We start from the raw sequence: 24,072 nt of genomic DNA on the forward strand, positions 1-24,072 counted from the left end.
TACAGTTCACGCATTGAAAAAAGATATATATGTATTAATTTGTCTAAGTTGAGGTAATAACAGTTTAATATGGCAAAAGGGTAGACTACTCCTTTAAGTTTTTTTTCCCTAGAAAGTGTTTCTAATGAAACATCAGCTAGTGTGAACAGAATTTGAGTGTTATAGGAAATCATTTTTGTATTTATATTTTTGTACCCAAGAAATAGTTGAAAGTATACGAATGGGACTTGCTGTGTAAATAGTTTACTGCAAGAGTTTAAAAATGTATTAACTAAAAAAACAACTCTATTTTTATTCTGAATATGTGACCCTGTCATGTAGTTTGAATTATTGTGATTAAGTCAAAGCTAGGTGCCAGGGAAAGCTGCTTTGAACATGCAGTACTAATTTCAACCCTAATTTGCTTACACAGAAGTCAGCAACAAGCTCTAACATACATTTTGAGTAACAGTAGACGTCCAGCTTATAACATGTAATTTACCTCTGCATTATCGAAGAAATAACATACTGAGATACTAGCCTCACGTCATTGCCCTTAGTCCCATGGACGAAACAAGTGTATCACAGATGCGCACAAATAAATCTTGTTCATGAATGTTTTGAATGAATAATGTGTCTGCTCATTTAGTTACTTAATACGACCAATTCCTACACTATGGTAGCTCTGTCAGTCACAGATAACAGATCCACAGAAATGTTCAAAAAGTGTTTGTGAGACACAAATGTCAGCATAGTGCGAAAAACCATCCATAAGGCATCATCACCTACAGCAGAACAGAGAAAAAAGATTTAGAAACATATTAACAAGAACTAAATGTTTTAAGCTTTTTCCAATACAATATTTATATACTGTATATACCCCTGGTTTCACAGACAAGGCTTACGGCTGGTCCAAGACTAAAACATGACCTCTTGACGTGATGATGTATTACGTGAGGTCGCGCTGACGCGTCACAGGACTGGAGCCTTATGCCTCGTTTGAGATCGTTTAGAGTCCTTTGAAATTGCAATTTTAAACTGCATTAAAACTGTTAAAGGAATATTCAATTTTCTTAAAAGAAAAATCCAGACAATTCACTCACCACCATGTCACCCAAAATGTTGATGTCTTTCTTTGTTCAGTCGAGAAGAAATTATGTTTTTTGAGGAAAACATTGCAGGATTTTTCTCATTTTAATGAACTTTAATAGACACCAACAATTAACACTCAACTCAACATGTAACATTCTTTTTTAACTGAGTCTCAAAGGACCCCAAACAATCCCAAACGAGGCACAAGGGTCTTCTCTAGCGAAACGATTGTCATTTTTGACAAGAAAAATAAAAAATATGCTCTTTTAAACCACAACTTTTCGTGAACTCAAACGTGTTAATAAGTGGTTCAAAGAAAATAAATTATCATTAAATCTGGGAAAAAGCAAAATGATGATATTCGGACATGGTCATTCTAATGCTGAGGAAGTAATTCAGATAGAGGACGTTGTTATAGAGCGGGTGCATGAAATTAAATTCCTTGGAGTTATTATAGATGATAGAATTACTTGGAACTCTCATATTAAATATTTAAGTACTAAAATATCAAGAAGCATTTCAGTAATTGCAAAAGTAAAGCATATTTTAAACATCAAAGCTTTCCATACTTTATATTGTTCTCTGTTTTTGCCTTATTTACATTACTGCTCTGTGGTACGGGGTAATACTTATAAAAGTACATTAAAACCAATAGTAATGTTGCAAAAAAAGAGTTATCCTACTAATTTATAAAGTTGGGTTCTTGGACCATACAAACTCATTATTTTTAAAATCTAAGATCATGAAGTTTTATGACATTGTTGAGTTTCAATCAGTACAGATGCTATATAAAGCAAGGCACAAATTGTTACCAAGCCAAATACAAAGAAGGTTCCAAGAACGCACTGGTGGTTATGCATTACGTGATGAAATGAATTTTGGGATGCAAAAACATAGTACAACCTTAAAGTTTTAGCCTTACAGTTAATGGGGTGCGACAGTGGAATAATTTGGAGATGAAATGTTGTCCAAATATCAATCTGTTAAATATAAATACAAACAAAAGATTTTTGAAAGGTATAAAGAAGAATAGATCGTTTACCATTAGGAGTATTGTTACTATTAGACATTGCAAGTGTATATACATTTTTGTTTTATTGGATATTGTTTGATTTGTTTTGTTTGATGTTGTATTGTGGTTTTGTCGTTTTGTATTATGATTTTTGTATTACTGTAATATTCATTTTTTGGGGAGGGCGTTTATAAGCTTTTTGCTTCGGCCTACTCCTTTTGAGCAGAATAGCTACTGCTTAAATAAATAAATAAATAAGTAATAAAAATTTGCTCTTATTGTACATTATTTTAAAGATACTTTTGTATTTGATTGTGGTTTATTTTTTAGGGAACAGCCTTAAAGGTGGGGTGCGTGATTTTTTAAAACACAAAAGGGAGTCAGGCAAAGTACCAAAACACACTTGTAGCCAATCAGCAGTGAGGGGCATGTCTACTAACCAACATCATTGCCTGGGTTGCGTATGTGTGGGACAGGTCTATCAACAGAAGGTCCGGATTCTATTTGGGTAGGGGCGTGTTTGTTAAGGTGATTTCAAAGGTCAACATTGGATTTCAGAGATCATGCACCCCGCCTTTAACTGATAAGATTTTATTAAATAAATGTAAGTAAATTAAATAAATAAATTATGTCATAACTTTGATCTGATTAAAGATTAAAAAGTACTACCAATCAAGATAAAATACTTCTCAGAATTAACATGGGGGGGGGGGGTTTGCTGAAGATACACACACAGAAAGTCTACTGTGGTGTATGTGCTAGCCAATTAACGTAATCGATGTCTGCTTCGAACCAGTCTGTATCATACGATGACTAGAATGAGTGTTCTGCTGAAATATGTCTGGTATGCCACTTCCTGTGTGCACACGCACAGTATACCAAATGTTTATGTTCAGCTTTTATTACTGTTTCATACACACACATTAAATATGAAAGGTGTGTATGTGTGTGTATCTTACCACTTTAGAGCGCTCTGGTCTCTGCCTCTATCTTCCTCTCTCCATGTGTGTCAGTGTCTGGGGGGCTGATGGTTTGCCGCACAGCAATCTCTGGCCCACCGCCATAAATACTTAACAAGTACTGCCACGTTTCTTCAGATATCTGTCCGTAGTCTGCTCCTAAAATACAAAATACACTAACAATGAACCATTTGGAAACTTAAGACTGTGCAATGTAATTCCAGAATGAACTGTTCAGTAGATTGCCTAAACTAGAGGACTAATCGGCTTAAAGCAAGACCTGTGTAATTAGGATGGTTTTGGGATTACCTGACCTGATAGGGCATGTTTTTTTTAGAGGGTGATCACATATTGGGCATTTTGTGTTACAAATTCTGGTACACTATTAAAATGGTAAGGTTACTTTTTAACCCATGCTGGGCAAATATTGGACAAAACTATAAATTACCCAATGCTTGGTTAAAAATAAGCCAATGTTGGGTTGTTATTGTTATGCAACCATTTGGTTTAAAATACTTTTTATCTGTCCAATATTTGCCCAGCATGGGTTAAAAACGACCCAGCCATTTTTAGAATGTACAAAACCAAATGTAACAGAACCGAAGGGTCTCGAGAGATGTTTTCAAAAGATGGGACATTTGTAACACTAATGCCGGGACATAAAAGAAAGACTCGTCTAAATGGTCTGGCTGTACACTGCAATAAATTAACGTCTTACTTAGTATTTTTGTCCTGTTTTCTAATATAAATATCTGAAAATTCTTAAATTGACATACAATTACTTGGTAAGCAAGTGGCTTGAGATATTAAGTCTTGTTTATTGAAATAAATGATGAAAATCAAGAGTTATAGACTTAAAGGCATAGTTCACTTTAAAATGAACATTCTGTCATCATTTACTCATCCTCATGTTGTTCTAAACCTGTATAAATTTCTTATTTCTGAAGAACACAAAAGAAGATATTTTGAGAAATGATGGTAAACACACAGCAGTAAGTGACCATAGACGTCCATAGTAGGAATAAAAAAATATGATGGAATTTAATGGGTACGGTCAACTGTGCGCTTTCTATCATTTATCAAAATATTTTCTTAGTCATTTATCACAATACTTCCAAAATATTTTTTCCTACTATGGAAGTCAATGGTCACTTACTGCTGTGCGTTTACCATCATTTCTCAAAATATCTTCTTCGTTAAAGACTTGGTGTGCACGCCCCTAAGAAAAATGAACTTAATTCCAGTTTACTGCACTGCCAGATATACTTAATATCTTAAACCACTAGCTTACCAAGTAAATGTATCCTATTGTAAGACTTTTCAGGTATTTGTATTAGAAAACAAGACAAAAATACTAACTAAGACATACATTTATTGCAGTGTAGAGTTGGTGCCTTAGAGCTGTAAATTAAAAAATATAATCCCTCAGAAAAGCTTTAATCATGCAACACTCAAAATAATCATTAAATAATTTGAAATCTATATAAAACTAGTCAACCTCACTAGTTGACCTGATGGTTGTTGGGTATTGTGACACATCCCTAATAGAAACACGAATCTGAGTCAAATTTTAGACAAAGATGAGTCACATAAAAGCATAGAGTTTGAAGACAAGTATGCGCACACTACCCATACCCTGTTTGAGCTGGATATTTCCGCTTTTCATTACTGCAATCCTGCTGTTGTCAATAGGGCCTGGCGGCTCTACAAGAGCATAGAAAAAGAGAGACAATAGATATATAGAATAAATTATGCCCAATAAATAGTACACAAGCAAATGTTCCCTTCAGAATACACAGGTGGCCTCAGCTTATAGTTGTGCATTGGTGAAAAAAAAATTAATATGTAAAGATAAAATACATTAGGTATATTTGAAATAACAATTGTGTTTGTTTTTAACACACTTTACTCCATAGTCTGAGGGCAATGCTGGAAAATCACAAGGGCAAAGCATTTAACCACTAAAGGTGAAATGTGTTATTTCTCCCCCACTAGTGGCACCAAGCGGAATTGCAAAAACAATGATTTAAAGGTCCCATTTTTCCTGATCCCATTTTTCAAACTTTAGTTAGTGTTTAATGTTGCTGTTAGTGCATACATAATACCTGCAAAATGATAAAGCTTAAAGTTCACTTCCAGTGGATATTTTTTGTTTAATATAATTCCCCCTTTGAAAGCCTACAGCGAACGGCCGGTTTGGACTCCAGCCCTCTACTTCCTGTTTGAATTACGTCAAAATAAGATTTTCTGACTAATCTCCACCCACAGGAATACGTCAGTCGCCAGCTAAGCTCTGGTTAAGCCAAGCTGCTATCGAATCACAACACACTAAACAAACTACACAATCAGAACTTGTTACATATTTCTGAACAAGGAACTTCAATGAAACAAGGAAGACATCAGACCGTTTTTAGGACAGATAGGTAAATTGTGTGAAAAATACTGTTTTTTTTTACACACGCAATATAAACACATGTTAAATTGTGCACCGTAAAAACAATCATAGCTTAAAAACACCTTTAAAAAAAGCTTTCTGTTTTCCTCTGTCACATCACTGAACTAATGTTGCTATGTTGGAACACTTAAACAAACAGAACAATGTTTTGAAAGCATCTTAGTGAATTTTAGCAAACTTGCCAAATACACAAACAAGTTCACCTTAACTGAAGAAACTTGATAAACAACAGTTGTTTACAGCAAGGTGGACTTCTAATGTTAATGACCTATAAATTGACTACGTGTTTCTAAATGTTATTAAGTCCAGGTGGACTACAAGTTATATGTGCTACTATAGACGGTTTCAGCAGTAACAACATAAACAAGCGGCTGTCGCGGTCCGCAGTAACTTCCGGTAAACTCCGCTAATAATAAATAACAACAAAGTACTTTAAACGTAGTCTATTTATATAACAAGCAAAACAACAACACATATATTACCTAGGAAACCAAAACATTTGTTATTTTTGACGATGCATTTGTTCAAGAGATCAGTTTAGCAACTAGTTATACCATAAAAAAAAACGAAACCGGAAGTAAGGTTCGGATCCAGACGTGTATCACGTGCGTCCGATGAAACCGTCTATAGGCCATATTTAAAAGTATTAAAGAATGTGGGGAATACGGCTTTCACGATTATAAAATTTGGTTGACGGTTAATTGTCTAATAAATTGTGACGATGAATTGCCTGTTTTAGGACTTTGACGATTATGATGATTAATTGTTTGACATTTAATTCTCATACATTTTCTTTGTTCATGAAAATTTTTGTACACATTGTTGTGAATATTTAAATTAAATCTTTCGCAAGGTTTATCTGGCAGTAAATATTAATACACATATTTTAAAGTAATTATTTCTTATTTTATAAATATATATTTTAAAAACTAAAAAAAAATCATAAAAAAACATAATAACTGAAAATAAAAATGAAATCAAAATAAACTGACTATACCAGAATAGGCCTTAAATAGTAGCCAATCCTACTAAGATCATATTAGTATTGGACCACATTCCTTACAGATCCTTATGAATAGCATCCTTAACTTCCCTAAATTTGGAATTTCCGTTTTGGAAATGTATGTTTTACCTGGCAGTTTATATTGCTTATCAAAGTTTTGTAGCATTTCTTTAAATGCTGTTTTTCCACTGTATTGAATGGCTTTGAAGTGTATCCCGTTACACTGATACTGTCATCTGATACACTCTCAGAAATAAAGGTACAAAAGTTGTCACTGGGACAGTACCTTTTCATAAAGGTACACCTTTGTACCTTGTACCAAAGAGTGCATATTAGTCCTTCAGAAGGTACATATTTGTACCTAAATTATACATATTAGGACCTTTTTAAAAGGGTACTTATAGTACACATTTTAAACAGCAACATTAGCTCAGTGTCGTTTTTTATATGCTTTAGCTATGAAATATGAACTAAGGTCATCTATTTGTTGTTTATTTAGCTTGTTATCAGAAATAAACTACTCTAAAAGGACTTTGTCGTTATTGATTCTTAGCTGAGTTTACCGGAAGTTACGTGTGTTCCACAAGAGCCGTTTGTTTATGTTGTTACTTCTATAAAAGACAAGTGCTGGTCTTCAGAAAGCATTTTTCCAAGAGGTATACTTTGAATAGGGGGGTCGTCCTATAATCAGGGTCGCCTTATATTCGTGACACTACGCTACTGTTCAGCCATACATAGAAGGTATCAGAATAATTCTAGGACATAAACTTTTTTTTTTTGCTTCACATCACTGAATATTCTTGAAAAACACACAGATTCATGTTGGTATGAGCATGTACTGTGAGGGAATACCGTTATCTTTGCCCTTGACGAAGTTCTCCCATTCTCTGAACCACTGCATGCTAATGCACAGAATGACCGTAGGAGCTTCCTCGGCCTGAAACTCCTTATTCAACTAGAGAGAAAGAGAGAGAGAGCAAGACAGAGAGGACTTAACCGATATGACCCATAAGAACAACCTCAAACTGTACTGTTATCTGTTACAATACTACACCATATAGGGTGACCATTTAAAAAACAAAACAATAAAAAGAGCCAGATGCAGACCTGCAATGAAAATAATTTCTGTTTTACCTGGTCTCACAAAATGGTCAGTTAATTCTCCATGTCTTCAACCCTTATGGGTTGTTGAGGCCATTTTTGTTTTTTTATGTCTTAATTTGGCCACAACTTTCGCTGTGTTTCAGCAAATGTAATGATTTTGGGTGACAAATCTTATATTTACACATATTTTGAGAAAATGCTTTGAAATTTTTCAAAAACTCAACAATACCGTTTGCAAATGTACTACCCTTTCGGGTGTTCGTGTACAAAAAAAGCCACTAAATTAAATTAAAAAATTTATTAGATTCTTTTTTTTTCAAAAAAATAAAAAATCATAAATCTGTTTATCACCCTCAGTACTGATCAAAACTACCAAATGCTTACAAAATTTCCATGATTTTAACTCTTTAATTGCCAAGCTCATAAGTGGCGCCACCGACTTGATGACAAAAAACACACAAAATTATCGATTTTTAATACACAAAGTGATTGTGAACTGGATTTTTTTTAAACCTTTTTCACAGTCTTGAGCTTGTCAAAGATTGGTAAAAACATTGGCCTTGATGCATTTTTAGTTTTCCTGCAGCATCAGTTTTTATTTTTTTCTCCCTAATTAGTTGTTCGTGGCTTTTTTGTCCCATTGACTTCCATTATAACAACATTTTTTTGATTTGCAAGCCATGACACCATATTATCATGCATTCTTGATTGTTGCCGGTTTTTCCTTTTGCTAAAAGGTCAAATTTGTCAATTTTACTGTTGATCACCATGTGACACCATTAACCCTTTAGTAGGCCTGTGCAAAATCAGAGCTTAATTTCTGGCTTGTACATTGAGTTATATGGAGTATAACAGCATATTTGTGTGTGTGTGTGTGTGTGTGTGTGCATGTAAACTCTCTCTCTCTCTCTTTCTCTCTCTCTCTCTCTCTCTCTCTCTCTCTCTAATATGCTGTTATACTCCATATAACTCAATGTACAAGCCAGAAATTAAGCTCTGTTTTTTGCACAGGCCTTTTGAAAATCTGTCAATTTGTGTGATTTTCCCCCCCAAATCAGTGACACCACTTAACTTGGGAAATTAAAGAGTTAAAATCATGGAAATTTTGTAAACATTTGCCAGTTTTGATCAGTACTGAAAGTGGTTAACAGATTGATGCAAAAAAAATATTAATCTGATACATTTTTACAGCCGTTTAATTTAATGACTAAACATTTCAGCAAACCATCTAGCAGGCACAAGCTTGTCTGTAATTTCTTTTCTTATTCATCATAGTAGACCAACACCAGACATGATACAGCAGTTTCCTCAAGTATTCATCTTTTAACATTGAATCCAATGCTACTGTGTGAGTCAGCATGTCATGAGTCAAGTACAGACAACCAGAAGATACATGATCTGCAATGTACAGTTACTGGCCATATATCCAGAGTGTACACTGTCTGTGGCATACAATTTAACCATGGTAAAATTATTATTTCACCTTGATGAAAGTGTCGATCTCCATTTTCCGCCGTTTGGCTACTGTCTCTATCTCTACCTGGCAGATGTGGCACACATATAAGTGATTTACAGCCGGTCCTCCCCCAAACCTGTAAAAATATTTCCAGACATGAATAACTGCATAGCGAGTGGAGTAGAGCAAATACATAACTTAACATTGTTTATATTACACCGGTGGTGGATTACTTTACACTTGACATCTGTTTTCTTGTAGTTCAACTGGTACACCATAAGGGCTCAGTCACACCAAAAGCGTTTATGGCAGTTGCAGGCGCCTTTTTTGAATGATATTCTATGGGCAGGGCGCGTTTGCGCGCTGTTTATGCGCGCCGAGCGCCTTGCGGTTTTCTGCCGCCTGCCGCGCACGCGTTTTTGAAGGAGCGCTGAGAGCGGAGGAGCGCCTGACGTCATTCGCGTCTTCCATTGTCCAATCGAATGAGGGGAGAGGCGGGCCTTACGTTGTGGCGAGAGAAGTTTACAGTTGCTTTGAAGAACCGGACTCCACTCGCTCACTCTCTCCTGCGTGTTTGTGCTTTTCTCACACTCAAACAAGGTCAGAGCAAGCGTCCTCTTTTTAAAGTTTCTGCTAATATGACAGTTAACAGCAAAAGAGCGCTCACGCTTCAATATTTGATTGACAAGACAGCTGACTCGGTGGTTGCTTAGCAATATGAAAAGCCGCGCTGCACTGCTCTTTTTAAAAAAAGGCAGTGTGTCGCGCCTTGCGTTTGCAAGCGTTTAAAGCGCTTTTGGTGTGACTGAGCCCTAAGCTTGCAATGCATGGGTTTGATTCCCAGCGAACTCATTAAATACTCATTAAATGCATTGTCTGAATGCTACTTCCAAATCCCTAAATGGTTTTTCAGCTAACGAAACCATAGGACACTAAAATGAACCGGAGGACAAAAAAATGAAGGTTTACAAGAAGTTCTGAAATATCTGGTAAAAAAAAATGTTTCCCTTAAATTACAGGAATTTTACACATGAAACAAAAACTAGTAAATTACAAAACTAATAGATATGTGGATTTTAGCTGCTTTCAGTTGACGCTTGATCTTTTCTTTTGACTCCTCTTTGGTTTAGCCACCGATCCATTTTTACGTTATTAAAACAGAAAGGCAAGAACTGATATCACAGTTTCACAAGCGCATTAAAAATCGACTTAAGTGATGATTGTATAAACACTTGCCTAGTTTAGGTAATCTTTTGTCGGACCACTGGGGGGGGGGGGTTAAGAATTAAGGACCACACTTTAAGAATTACTGATATAAACATATTGTAAAACATTTTACACACCTGTTATAAAGATATTCCCACACATTTTGAGGCAGGATCACCACCAGATCATCCACGTAATGGTTCTTAGTTGGAGGAATACCTGTATAATACAATACAAAATGTAGTTTTCACAATTACAGTAATTGAAATGATTATTAATCTACCAATGTGCGACCAGCAATGAAACCTTTCTTTTACATACATACACATATATATATATATATATATATATATATATATATATATATATATATATATATATATATGAAACCTTTCTTTTACATACACACATATATACATATACATACACATATACATATACACATATATGTGTGTGTGTGTGTGTGTGTGTGTGTGTGTGTGTGTGTATACATATATACACATATACATATATACACATATATTTATACACACACATATATATACACACACATATATATACACACACACACATATATATACATACATATATATATATATACACACATATACAGTCTTGTTCAAAATAATAGCAGTACAATGTGACTAACCAGAATAATCAAGGTTTTTAGTATATTTTTTATTGCTACGTGGCAAACAAGTTACCAGTAGGTTCAGTAGATTCTCAGAAAACAAACAAGACCCAGCATTCATGATATGCACGCTCTTAAGGCTGTGCAATTGGGCAATTAGTTGAAAGGGGTGTGTTCAAAAAAATAGCAGTGTGGCATTCAATCACTGAGGTCATCAATTTTGTGAAGAAACAGGTGTGAATCATGTGGCCCCTATTTAAGGATGAAGCCAACACTTGTTGAACATGCATTTGAAAGTTGAGGAAAATGGTTCGTTCAAGACATTGTTCAGAAGAACAGCGTACTTTGATTAAAAAGTTGATTGGAGAGGGGAAAACCTATAAGAGGTGCAAAAAATGATAGGCTGTTCAGCTAAAATGATCTCCAATGCCTTAAAATGGAGAGCAAAACCAGAGAGACGTGGAAGAAAACGGAAGACAACCATCAAAATGGATAGAAGAATAACCAGAATGGCAAAGGCTCAGCCAATGATCACCTCCAGGATGATCAAAGACAGTCTGGAGTTACCTGTAAGTACTGTGACAGTTAGAAGACGTCTGTGTGAAGCTAATCTATTTTCAAGAATCCCCCGCAAAGTCCCTCTGTTAAAAAGAAAGGCATGTGCAGAAGAGGTTATAATTTGCCAAAGAACACATCAACTGGCCTAAAGAGAAATGGAGGAACATTTTGTGGACTGATGAGAGTAAAATTGTTCTTTTTGGGTCCAAGGGCCACAGGCAGTTTGTGAGACGACCCCCAAACTCTGAATTCAAGCCACAGTACACAGTGAAGACAGTGAAGCATGGAGGTGCAAGCATCATGATATGGGCATGTTTCTCCTACTATAGTGTTGGCCCTATTTATCGCATACCAGGGATCATGGATCAGTTTGCATATGTTAAAATACTTGAAGAGGTCATGTTGCCCTATGCTGAAGAGGACATGCCCTTGAAATGGTTGTTTCAACAAGACAATGACCCAAAACACACTAGTAAACGGGCAAAGTCTTGGTTCCAAACCAACAAAATTAATGTTATGGAGTGGCCAGCCCAATCTCCAGACCTTAATCCAATTGAGAACGTGTGGGGTGATATCAAAAATGCTGTTTCTGAAGCAAAACCAAGAAATGTGAATGAATTGTGGAATGTTGTTAAAGAATCATGGAGTGGAATAACAGCTGAAAGTTGGTTGACTCCATGCCACACAGATGTCAAGCAGTTTTAAAAAACTGTGGTCATACAACTAAATATTAGTTTAGTGATTCACAGCATTGCTAAATCCCAGAAATTTTTTTTTTTTGTACAAAATAGTTTTGAGTTTGTACAGTCAAAGGTAGACACTGCTATTTTTTAGAACACACCCCTTTCAACTAATTGCCCAATCGCACAGCCTTAAGAGCGTGCATATCATGAATGCTGGGTCTCATTTGTTTTCTGAGAATCTACTGAACCTACTGGTAACTTGTTTGCCACGTAGCAATAAAAAATATACTAAAAACCTTGATTATTCTCGTTAGTCACATTGTACTGCTATTATTTTGAACAAGACTGTATATACATATACACACACACACACACATATATATACATATACACACACACACACACACACACACACACATATATATATATATATATACACACACACACACACATATATATATATATATATATATAAATAAAACATACAGATTATTACTTTAGTTATGTAGGGAAGAGCGTGGGCGAAAGTACCATTTTCAGAAAAACTTAATTTTAAAAGATAATGTTATAGACAGAGAAATATTTTTGCTGTGGTCAATAACTCACAAGTGTGGTCTATCAATACAAGGTGAAATTTTGTAAAAATGTAAAATGACTTCAGTATAATTTCGCTTTAAACATAAGTAGTGAATTGTTACTTTCGACCCCACCTGCAGGGACGAAAATAACACAAAAAAACAAGATAGATTTTTGTGTTACACTTGTTTTTATTAAATATACATGACTATGACCTTGTTAATATGTAACTGCAAACATATTTTGTAATTTATCTTTGTAAAAAATAAATGAAATTACATTTTAATTTTAAATTTCAGTTTTATCAAATGTTTCAAAAGCAACCAACAGTACAAACTTAAATTGTTTAGAATAAAAAAATTTTTCAACAGTTTGAACACTATGAAAATGAAATTAAATCAAATTAGAATAATATCAATTTTAAACATATACAACAGTATTAGCAGCGGGACAAAAGTAACAAGTGTTACTTTCGACCCGACATGATCTCCTCACATTTAAACCCGATTTACTTTAATTTTGAAAAACTCAGAGAGGTCAAACTTCAAGATGTGTTAGAGCACTAAATAACCTGTAGATTGATCAGTACTTTAACACATGAAACCATAAACACAACGCAAAATGACCGCTTTACGAATTTACTTATCATGGTTAAAAACACCATTCTGGATCTACACGCGGAAAACGGTGAGTAAATAACGCGATATTTGTCAGGTTGCGTGCATAAGAAGCTGTCGTAATTTGGGATGCAAATGTTATCAGGGCTCGGAGAAAATCGCTTTGTTACTTTCGTCCCATGTTACTTTTGTCCCGGTTCTCCCCTAATGCCCACTGTAATGAAATGTGTGACCCAATCTTGGAGAACTTTAAATGGGTTTTTGTGTGTTATTACCTCCATGTTGACAGAGGAAAGTATGGTTGGTAATGGGTCCCGGCTCAGTGAACGTGTTGAACTTGTTAAGCCATTCTCTGGAGATGTAGAATTGCAGAAGACTTGGCTCCTTTAAATTAGCCAGAGCTACAACCTTCTGTCTCTCTCTTACCGATTCCTCACTGCTCTTCCTGAAAGATAAAATAGCATTTTGATGACATATTAAAACCTTGGGAAAATGTGGAAAAATTGAAGGCTATTGTTATTTAAATTGGTTAAAACAGTCAGCCTACATATATGACTTGATACAAATACATCTTACGAATAAACACTACCGGTCAAAAGTTTTGAAACACTTGACTGAAATGTTAACTAAGATCTTAAAAATCTTTTCATCTGACAATGAATGATTAAATGCTTGAAATTATTGTCGTAGACAAAAATATAGCTGTGCCAAACAGATTAATTTTGGAGAATTCTAATATTATTTTGAAATAGATTACTTAGACTCAATATTAAAGGAAATGCAGCCAATTAGAGTTCAGATTAAATGTGAACTTCTTCAATATTCTTTAAAAATAATCCTAAAGTGAAAGTTTAAGAAGCTTCTTGATAACATGACATGAGTACAGTTTTTCAATTTCTAGGCAAAGGGTGACTGCACTTCAGATAATAAAATATAACAGTTTTGATTTATTTTGGATAATTTCCATAGTTATGTTTGTGTTATGCCATAGCTTTGATGAATTTATCATTATTTTGTAATGTGGAAAAATATATAAATAAAGAACAAGTGAGTATTTCAAAACTTTTAACCGGTAGTGTTTAAATAAGAAGGGTACCTGTAGAAGAGGACGTATGCTTCAGCGTTCTGCACTACGGTCTCGTGCACCTCTGTTACGTACTGATCGTCAAACTCATACCACTGTCCGTTTATCACATTCTGACAGTATGCTATATAATGACCACCTGTCCAATACAAACAAAATGTATTTTATTCAAAATAAAGCACAGGTAAAATTGTGTATGTTTACATTGCATAAGAGCCATGGACGAGCAGGCATTTATGCAACAAAGGCAAGCGTGTATCTCAAATCCACACAAGATAATATAATTGTTACTCACTGCCAGCAGTGCCATGGTGACAGATGACAGACAGCAGGTCGTAGGTAGTAATCTGAGATGGGCTTTCCTTTGCCAGGAAGGGTTTAAGATCCAAACCCTCCAATGGAAATGATACATGGCTGTTTATCTTAAATGAGTACATGACCTCATGCCTAAAACGCTTCAGGTGAATGCACAGTATCTAAAGAGGGAAACACACACAAACCCAAATCCACTTTGAATACTAGTTGCACAGAAGAAAGTGTAAAATGCTGTTAAAAATAGTGGGAACTCACTTCAGGTAGACGGAGAACTTTACAATATTTCACACCATTTCTCAATCTGGGAAATAGGTAGAGTAAATGAGCATATATTTATGATATAACCAAATCTCATACCTGACATGTTGGTTGTATTTTAATAGGCAAACATACTTTTTACATCGTTCACAGCTGTACATATTGTCTCCTGTTTGGGAGAAAAAAATTGGTAGTAAAAAAGGTAGTAAATCTTTAATGAAAAGTAAATAATGTTTCCCCTTTGTGTCACCATAACACAAACATTAAACGGGCTGTTCTTACCTTTCAGTTCATCAGCAGCGAAAAATGCTGCCAGGCAGTCCTCCAATGTCACCATGGGCCCCCAAAACCAGCTGGGAATACAGGACACCACAAACCTAAATACACCAAAGACATTTATTTAAAAATCTGTGACTGGTTGCATAAATTGGCTTAGAAGTTGGTCAGGTAATTATTTTCTTGAAGACTTGTCCTAACTTTTTATTGAACAGATAGGCACAAAGGGAATATAATACAAAGTAATATATTCTTCTTTTGTGGAAGCTGCCAAAAGTAAATACCTATGGAGTCAAATCATATCCCTACCCAATAATTAAGCTAGCTGTGACCAAAAGGGATTGTGCAGGGAATTCCAAGGAAAAATGTAAGTACACTCACCTAAAGGATTATTAGGAACACCATACTAATACTCTGTTTGACCCCCTTTCACTTTCAGAACTGCCTTAATTCTACGTGGCATTGATTCAACAAGGTGCTAAAAGCATTCTTTAGAAATGTTGGTACATATCAATAAGATAGCATATTTCAGTTGATAGAGATTTGTGGGATGCACATCCAGGGCACGAAGCTCCCGTTCCACCACATCCCAAAGATGCTCTATTGGGTTGAGATCTGGTGACTGTGGGGACCATTTTAGTACAGTGAACTCATTGTCATGTTCAAGAAACCAATTGGAAATGATTAGTCCATCAGAGGATGGGAACATGGTGGTCATAAAGGGATGGACATGGTCAGAAACAATGATCAGGGTGGATGTGGCATTTAAAAGATGCACAATTGGCACTAAGGGTCCTAAAGTGTACCAAGAAAACATCCCCCACATCATTACACCACCACCAGCATGCACAGTGTTAACAAGGCATGATGGATCCATGTTCTCATTCTGTTTACGCCAAATTCTGACTCTACCATCTGAATGTCTCAACAGAAATCGAGACTTATCAGACCAGGCAACATTTTTCCAGTCTTCAACTGTCCAATTTTGGTGAGCTTGTGTGAATTGTAGCCTCTTTTTCCTATTTGTAGTGGAGATGAGTTGTACCCGGTGGGGTCTTCTGTTGTTGTAGCCCATCCGCCTCAAGGTTGTGTGTGTTGTGGCTTCACAAATGCTTTGCTGCATACCTTGGTTGTAACAAGTGGTTATTTCAGTCAAGTTGCTCTTCTATCAACTTGAATCAGTCGGCCCATTCTCCTCTGACCTCTAGCATCAACAAGGCATTTTCGCCCACAGGACTGCCGCATACTGGATGTTTTTCCCTTTTAACACAATTCTTTAAAAACTGTAGAAATGGTTGTGCGTGTAAATCCCAGTAACTGAGCAGATTGTGAAATACTCAGACCGGCCCGTCTGGCACCAACAACCATGTCACCCTCAAAATTGCTTAAATCACCTTTCTTTCCTATTCTGACATTCAGTTTGGAGTTCAGGAGATTGTCTTGACCAGGACCACACCCCTTAATGCATTGAATCAACTGCCATGTGATTGGTTGATTAGGTTGATTAGATAATTGCATTAATGAAAAATTTAACAGGTGTTCCTAATAATCCTTTAGGTGAGTTTATATGCATTAAGGTAGTCCTTATTTTTTTACTTTTAAAAGTTTGTCCTCTCATCCCCCCAAAATGTTTGAATAAATAACAAAAAATTGGGCAAATTTTTTTCAATATTACCTTTGAAGTTTAACACATTTGTGTATTATGTGATACTTTGTGCTAGCATGTATAATTGTTTCATAATATATACTTATGGCAGCAATGGACTTATTTGACCATGCTCCATTTAATTAAAACTCCTGTTTTAGCTGTGATATGTCTTTCAAAGCAAGAAAGCTTCAATGTGAATGAAGCACAATAGAAAATACACTGAGACAATGGCTGAAGAAACACGAAGCAAGTCCGCTATATGGTTACTCGGATCAGAAGAGACTGAAATAACAACAAATTTACCCGCCAAGAAGCAAGTTTTATGTGTGTTGTGCATTTTTAAATAGTACAGTTTTTGCAAAAATTTGTAATTTCGGAAATATTCAAAGGCTTTGAGCAACCTCTAGATATTGTAGGAACAATTCAACAATTTTGCACAGTGTGTTTTTATTGATATCCTAACACAATTAGGGGGTGAGAATAGAACATTTAAAAAAATTGACCCATTATAAGGACCACCCTAATATGCATGCCAAGAGCTCTTTGTGGGCATAAATTACAATCTAGGGAAGGTTACAAATGCATAAATATTGGTCTCATTTGAATCTGAAAAGTAAGACTGATTTTCCCCAAGTAACTGCTAGCTGGTCAGACTAGGTCTTAATACAGAGTCTTAACTAAAGGCCATGATCAGATGCCTGTGTATTATTTTGATGATGGATCTCGAAAGCCCTATTTTTATTGGCCTGAATGTTATTAACTGCCATGATTAGTTGGATAGTTGACATGAAATAGCACTGGGAAGGTATTTTACAAACTCTTATAAATTTCAACCCAAACTCCTGAACTTAATGACAACCAAAGTATACTCTATTTTATTCCTCACTCAGAATACCGTCGTATAGAGTCCATGATGTAGGAGATCCAGCCCTGGGCAGCATAGCCATCCGTGCAGACCCCAGTTTTAACAGGAGCACTCTGATGAATGGAGGAATGGAGTTTGGCCAAATCCTCTTTACCTGGTATAGGCAAGGACAGGTCCTGAAATGTCTCTACCGTCGTTGATACCTACAGAGGGACATATTATTACATGCATTTTATACAGTTTTTTATACTATATACACATTTCATGTATTTTCTGGTGGTATTCTATTAAAGAGACTGAGAAATAATTATATATGATCACTATAACACTCCAAAAACAACAAATCTAATTGTGGCATGGTGGCCTAAGACTTTTGCACAGTACTGTACTTCTTAAATTTCTCTGGAGATCAACAAAAACTATATGGTGCATTACTGACTACAAGGCTTCCCGTCTATTTTGACAAACTGTAGTGGTGCAATCTGAAGTGTGGATTTGAATGTGATTTGATGCTTGGTGCCCTCTAGAGCCCGAAAGGCTCCATGTGTTTTCCCTCACCCGGTCACATGTCAAACACTGAACGAGGCTCAGAATGGACCCATCAAAAATATCTGAAATAACACTGCGGAAACGGGACTGCTTCTTCTTCCTGGTTCCCAGAAGCATCTGAGCTATAGGACATACAATGACCAATGTTTATACATCGTGTACATCCAAAAAAAATGATTAAAACAAGAATTAAGAAAAACCGACCTTTCTTGAAAGTGTAAGTCGGGCCAGTTCTAAGAGGGCTGGACCTCGGTGGAGTGCTGGAGAGTTTGGAGTGCAGCTCCTGAATACTGTGGACAGGGCTACAGGGACGAGAAGATTGACAGTTCATGGAAGCCTCATTATCAGGCTCTGCAAGAATAGGGAGATGAAAAAATTCAATATACATTACATTTCCACATCAGAAAAAAAAGACCTGATGAGGTAGCATTTTTAAATGTTAAATGAACATAAACTGGACTAAACAGCAGGATTTCCTTGATACCACTGAAGCACAAGTTGAACAAACCATGCTGGAACGAAATTAGAAAAATGCCAAATTAAGCATGACTACTCGTTTTCCATTTGGACCAGGATCTATATGGACACATCATACCTGTATTTCCTGGTGCCTGCACAGCTGCGGCTATGGCGGTTGAGTTTGTTCCTCTCTCTGCCTGTCCATTCTCTGCGGCCGTGTCCACATCTGCATCTTCATCAATTTCCCGCGTCCTCTCCTCTCCTTTTCTTTCCTTCAGCCTTTCTTTCTCTGAGATCCCTCCATTCTCTTTTACTCCAATACACTCATCCTGGATCAGCAGCTCCGCCTCTCCTCCCGACCTGTCTCCATCCCCTCTTTCACTTCCTGATCCGGAGTCACACGATAAAAATTCGTCCTCAGAGGGGCTTCGGTCTCCATCACCATGGTTACGGTTATCAAAGCTGCGGTCGGGGTCGATGTCTAAGATCGCACCACCGCATTCAGTTAGGGGCTCTTTTAGTTCCTCGTGAAGCTGGTCCATCAGACAACGCAAAAACTCTTGAGTGTCCTAGAGAGGCAAAAAAATGTGTTTATCTTCTTTTGTGTGAGTATTTAGCTATTGTTTGTTTAACTGCATACATAAAACAAAATATTACAGATACAGAGACACAATGTAACATGCTTTTTCAAAGCTACTGAAAACAAGTCTGTCAATGACAAACAGCTGCAAAGCAATCTTCATATACCTGTTGAGCATAGCCCCGAAACATAGGGTTCACCAGTTTGATGCCATGAAAGAGACTAGTGGGAACAACATAACTCGGCCTGCACAAAGAGCCAAAATAAGTACAGAAACAAAAATGTTCAGATGATTAGGATTGTCTGTTCTTGTTTCACTTAAGTTAACCTTGTGTTGAGGTTTGGCAAGACAATATTAGTTACCGTTTCTTGTGCCAGAGCTCAGAGACAAGCTTCTGATAGCTTTTACACAATGCAGGCTTTTTATCTGTACGCACTAAGCCACTGCAATCCAGGAAAAACTGAGTCAAAGGAGGGCTAGAGAGAGATAGATAAAAACATAGAAGGTCAAATTAAAATTAAAATCAACATTCTGTTTTTCTGATTGACACCCTTCACGTGTTATGATCAAGAGACAATGAGCTCACCAGTTAGATAAAGCCTGCAGGGCAGCATTCATATAACAGGAGTTGCCAATGTTCTTCATTCCTGTGAGACCTACAAATGGTTAAGTAGCAAAGAGTTTAAGCTTACGTTTACCGGTAATGCATCATCTACTAATGCATTTGGTCATCATCACTGTAAGCCAACAGTATAATGTTTGCTTTTTGCTTTTCTTTCAATTACTAATAAGCAAGCCCACACAGAATTTGTGTGCACAAATGTTTGCATAATTGTAACGCTCTTTATTTACAAAGTACACATGCTCCATGCATCACATGAGTTGTACTACTTTAATTTTTTTATGCAAACGTGTAGCACTGTCAGATCCATGTAGCTTATTTTATCACATCTGAATTCTTTCTGCACAATTTCACTGACTGTCCTCAAAAGTCAACACAGAAGATAATGTATCTACAAATGTCCACAGATAACATCTGGGCCTGGTAATAAGCAAGGATTGTATTAGTAAGCAAGTACTGGAGATTGCCATTGAAAATCCCATATTGATCAAGCACTATTCTAAACATTGAATTTATTTTGTAATGTTATTATAGCCCTATAAAAGGTATTAAAGGCGGAGAGCACAATGTTTAAAAGCCAATGTTGATATTTGAAATCACCTAAACATACACGCCCCTACCCCAATAGAATCTGGACCTTCTTTTGATAGACCCGCCCTACACATACGCAACCCCGGCAAGGATGTCGGTTAGTAGACACGGCCCCTACTGCTGATTGGCTACAAGTGTGTTTTGGTAACGGCCCGACTCCCTTTTCCAAAGCGTTTTTCAAACATTGTGCACTCTGCCTTTAATTAAAAACTGTTCGAATGAAATGGTTGCTTTTTAAATTGTATAAAATATGCAATTACTTCCTATCTGTTATATTATACCTCTAGGTTTTAGTTCATCCTCTTCAGATTCTGAGCCTTCCTCATCTGCCACCGCGATAGGCACTGCCCTCAATGAGTGACATGTCATTTGGGGTAGAGAATCCTTGGGGGAGCATTTTAACAACATTATTTATTATTTATGATAATAGCAAGATTTGCAGTCTTAGTAATCCTGCTTAATGAAATTACAACCAAATCTGACTCGCAGGCAATCAGTTTAACACATTTAACACAAATGCAAAATAACTATTGGGAGATATCATGATCTCTAAATAATCTGACATTTTACCTGTTCAAGCGGTTTGCAGCGGTGAGCTGATGATATAGGCGTAACAGGCTTTGGTTCCAGGAACACCTCTCTCTCACAGACATAACACCACACCCTGAATGTGGTCAGGTTTACTGTCAGATTGTGCTTTTTGGTCTGAAAGTATGAAAGGCCACATTTCCCACAGGCACAAAAGACAAGGGCAGTCGGCATTGACATGAATTAGACATGGGTAGTATAAAACAGATAAAGAATAAGGAAAATTTTAAAGCCGTCACCTGCGCATGTATAGTACTGTGATCTGAATACGATTCCCCACAGCCTACATAGGGACAGTCACACTGTGGAAACAAGAGGACAAAGCAAAAGAGAGACTGAGATTAAAATGTTTTTTAGGACTTCTAAATAAATGAGTAACTTTATAGATCTTGGCTGAATCTTTACATTTGGGCATGCTGAGCCATACCTTTATACATTCTTAAAGGGACACTCCACTTTAATATCACTACGCCTGCTTCAGCCATGTTACATCAGCAAAGTCACTGATTATTACGCCAGTTTGAGAGTATAGTTCCTAGCCATATCTGCCTATAAAATCTCAGCTTTTAATTTTCTGTCTGTCTTAGTACACGATGTAACTACAGAAGAGTCAAGTTTTAAATAGGAAAAATATCGAAACTCTTGGGTTATCTTTAGCGCGATGCTAATAGTCTAATCAGATTCAATGGATTGTGCTAAGCTATGCTAAAAGTGCTAGCGCCATACCTGGAAATCAGCTAAATGGATTTCAAAATGGTAAGAATCAAATGTTTAACTAGCTGGAAAATAAGCATATTTTCAAAAAAAGTGGACTGTCCCTTTAAATATAGCACTCGGATATGCTCTACGTTTTTATTTCAATTTAGCAAAAAAGCTCATATCAATCTCAGTTTTCTTACAGATATCTATCACATTACTTCAGAAACCATTTATTAACACACTGGAGTCATTTAAATTAATTTAATGATGCAGTTTACGATGGACGTTTGCATGTTTTGGAGCTTCTACATTATGGAACTTATGTATTTAAAAGGAACTTAAAAGTTCCAAAGAATTGAAATAATATGTTAAATTGTTCTTTCATATTTACATAGAAGGTATGTAACTTTACTAAGTGCAGAAATTATACAGAAACGTTTTTACATGTCCATATACAACCCTTGGATTTGTCCTTTAAATAAAAAGGTCTATTTTTGCCTAATTGGGAAGAGTCATGAATAATAATGTTGAGCTCTACTGTGATTGGCTCTGCACTGAGGCTCATACCAGTAGCTCACATTAGTAAACATGTTTGGATGTACATCTCGACTGTTACATCACAGTCGGTGTTATGTTGTGATTGGCCTGTTTTCCAGCAGTCTTTTGCATGCATGAGGATTACATAAGAATGAGGAAACAAACAAACAAACAAACGTGTTTGAGGGTCAGAATATGTCAATACCAGGTAACTCTCATTATTCATCTATACCTAGGTAAATACAGTTTTTTATTATATGGCACCTTTAATTTGTGTTCAGCTAACCATATACATCTGGGATGGCATGATGGTGAGTATGTTATGAAAGAATTTTCATTTTGGGATAAAATATACTTAAAAAAATAAAAGTAAGCATGTCTGCCATCCTCACCTGTAAACATGCCCAAAGGTTAGGGCCACCTACCCCACATGATTGACACGTGCCCTTAAATAGAAACATTATACATTTTACAAACAGAACATATAATACATTAAACACCTAAATATAAGTAACACTACATTTCAAACCTTTGATTTCTGAATAAGTTCCTCCTTAGTAATTTCACCAGTAGAGTCCAGGTGAGGACAAAGATCCCCGCTGTCAGTCATCTTGATATTCACCTTGCTCTGTACAAACGAAATACATGACAGCAGAACTGGATTGAAATGAGTAAACAAAAAAAACATCTGGGACATGAAACCTGCAAAACAGATTTAAGCATAACCCTCTGATGAAATTAAAGTTTTAATATCAGTCTGAATTAAAGACATTCAATTGTTTTGATATCTTATCCCACTTCAATTTGCACATCTGATCGATATAATACACTGTGAAAACTGCTGTTTCATCTGCCTTGCAAGACTGCAGCGCACTAAGACGCAGTCGTTACACTTAGTATTAGCACATTATTATAACAATGAAATTAAATGTATAGCAAAATACTATTATTTGCCTACTGAAAATGTAGTTTCAACTCTGACCCTAAAAACATGTTTAGGATATCTGAAAAATAAATAACAATAAACAACTAGCTTATCCATCTATAGTGGTCATAAGGTTCTCAAACACTCCACAGTTTCTCTAAATATCAGCATCAGTCACGATAAACATCACGATCGTGCAGCATAAACAGGCCGTTTACACTTTGGCTGCAAAACAATATTCATACCCTCGCTGTCGACATGATGTTATCCAAACAAATAAACAGTGACACTTCGATTCAGCCGAGCGATAGATAAGAACAGACATTTACCTGTCAGACAGAAACAGAATCAACGATGATAGGTGATTATTTTAGTGCAAACGTGCCATTTATAACGGTGGCAAGCAGCAACGGCTGACAGCGGACTAAACAGCATCCATACTGAATACAGCACGCTGACGTCACAGTTATGAACCCTGCCAATGAACGCTTTCATCTCATGCAGCGCTACGGAGACCGATTCGTGTATGACATAAAAGTATCGCGAGAGCGATTTGAAAGCACAGCTTTTGAATTGCTCTCGCGGGACTTGATGTCATTCGCTGATGGGTCTGAGCAACGCCACAAGAAGCAGAACATACCGATTCAGTAATAATATTTAAATATTTTTTGTTTGGAGTCTTTTAATGTTTTTAATTTTCTGTTGCAGGCTTGCTTGTCATAAACGTTACTGCCAGCATCCCGT

At 36.3% G+C, this 24,072-nt stretch overlaps 1 protein-coding gene across 3 annotated transcripts; it reads right to left on the minus strand.

The window, feature by feature from the left end:
• Positions 1 to 283: 283 nt before the first annotated feature.
• On the minus strand, positions 284 to 23,802 carry usp20 (ubiquitin specific peptidase 20). 3 transcript variants are annotated; one of them, XM_055199580.2, is made up of 25 exons: positions 23,658 to 23,801; positions 22,933 to 23,031; positions 22,796 to 22,849; positions 21,407 to 21,469; positions 21,150 to 21,284; positions 20,861 to 20,963; positions 19,953 to 20,022; positions 19,729 to 19,842; positions 19,533 to 19,611; positions 18,922 to 19,354; positions 18,531 to 18,677; positions 18,336 to 18,448; positions 17,808 to 17,980; positions 15,271 to 15,365; positions 15,124 to 15,157; positions 14,986 to 15,031; positions 14,711 to 14,891; positions 14,428 to 14,554; positions 13,607 to 13,776; positions 10,404 to 10,485; positions 9,088 to 9,196; positions 7,353 to 7,455; positions 4,678 to 4,746; positions 3,043 to 3,201; positions 284 to 764 (listed from the first exon to the last, which is right to left on the minus strand). In XM_055199580.2, exons 2-24 carry the CDS (start codon positions 23,011 to 23,013, stop codon positions 3,047 to 3,049), a joined length of 2,736 nt encoding a protein of 911 aa, XP_055055555.2. In that variant the 5' UTR covers positions 23,014 to 23,031; positions 23,658 to 23,801; the 3' UTR covers positions 284 to 764; positions 3,043 to 3,046. The 3 variants fall into 3 exon arrangements, with proteins under 3 accessions (XP_055055555.2, XP_055055554.2, XP_073716533.1); XM_055199579.2 differs by having other exon boundaries at positions 17,799 to 17,980; XM_073860432.1 differs by lacking the exons at positions 284 to 764; positions 3,043 to 3,201; positions 4,678 to 4,746; positions 7,353 to 7,455 and having other exon boundaries at positions 9,079 to 9,196; positions 17,799 to 17,980; positions 23,658 to 23,802.
• Positions 23,803 to 24,072: the final 270 nt, after the last annotated feature.

Source organism: Misgurnus anguillicaudatus, chromosome 22 (genome assembly GCF_027580225.2).
Source record: "Misgurnus anguillicaudatus chromosome 22, ASM2758022v2, whole genome shotgun sequence".
Taxonomy (NCBI): domain Eukaryota; kingdom Metazoa; phylum Chordata; class Actinopteri; order Cypriniformes; family Cobitidae; genus Misgurnus; species Misgurnus anguillicaudatus.

Coding starts and splice junctions, on each gene's coding strand:
- usp20 (XM_055199579.2), bottom strand. CDS start 23,013: ATGACTGACAGCGGGGATCTTTGTCCTCACCTGGACTCTACTGGTGAA. Junction 21,470..22,795: donor ACCTTTGGGCATGTTTACAG/GTGAGGATGGCA, acceptor TTGTTTCCACAG/TGTGACTGTCCCTATGTAGG. Junction 15,158..15,270: donor CGCTGCTGATGAACTGAAAG/GTAAGAACAGCC, acceptor TCTCCCAAACAG/GAGACAATATGTACAGCTGT.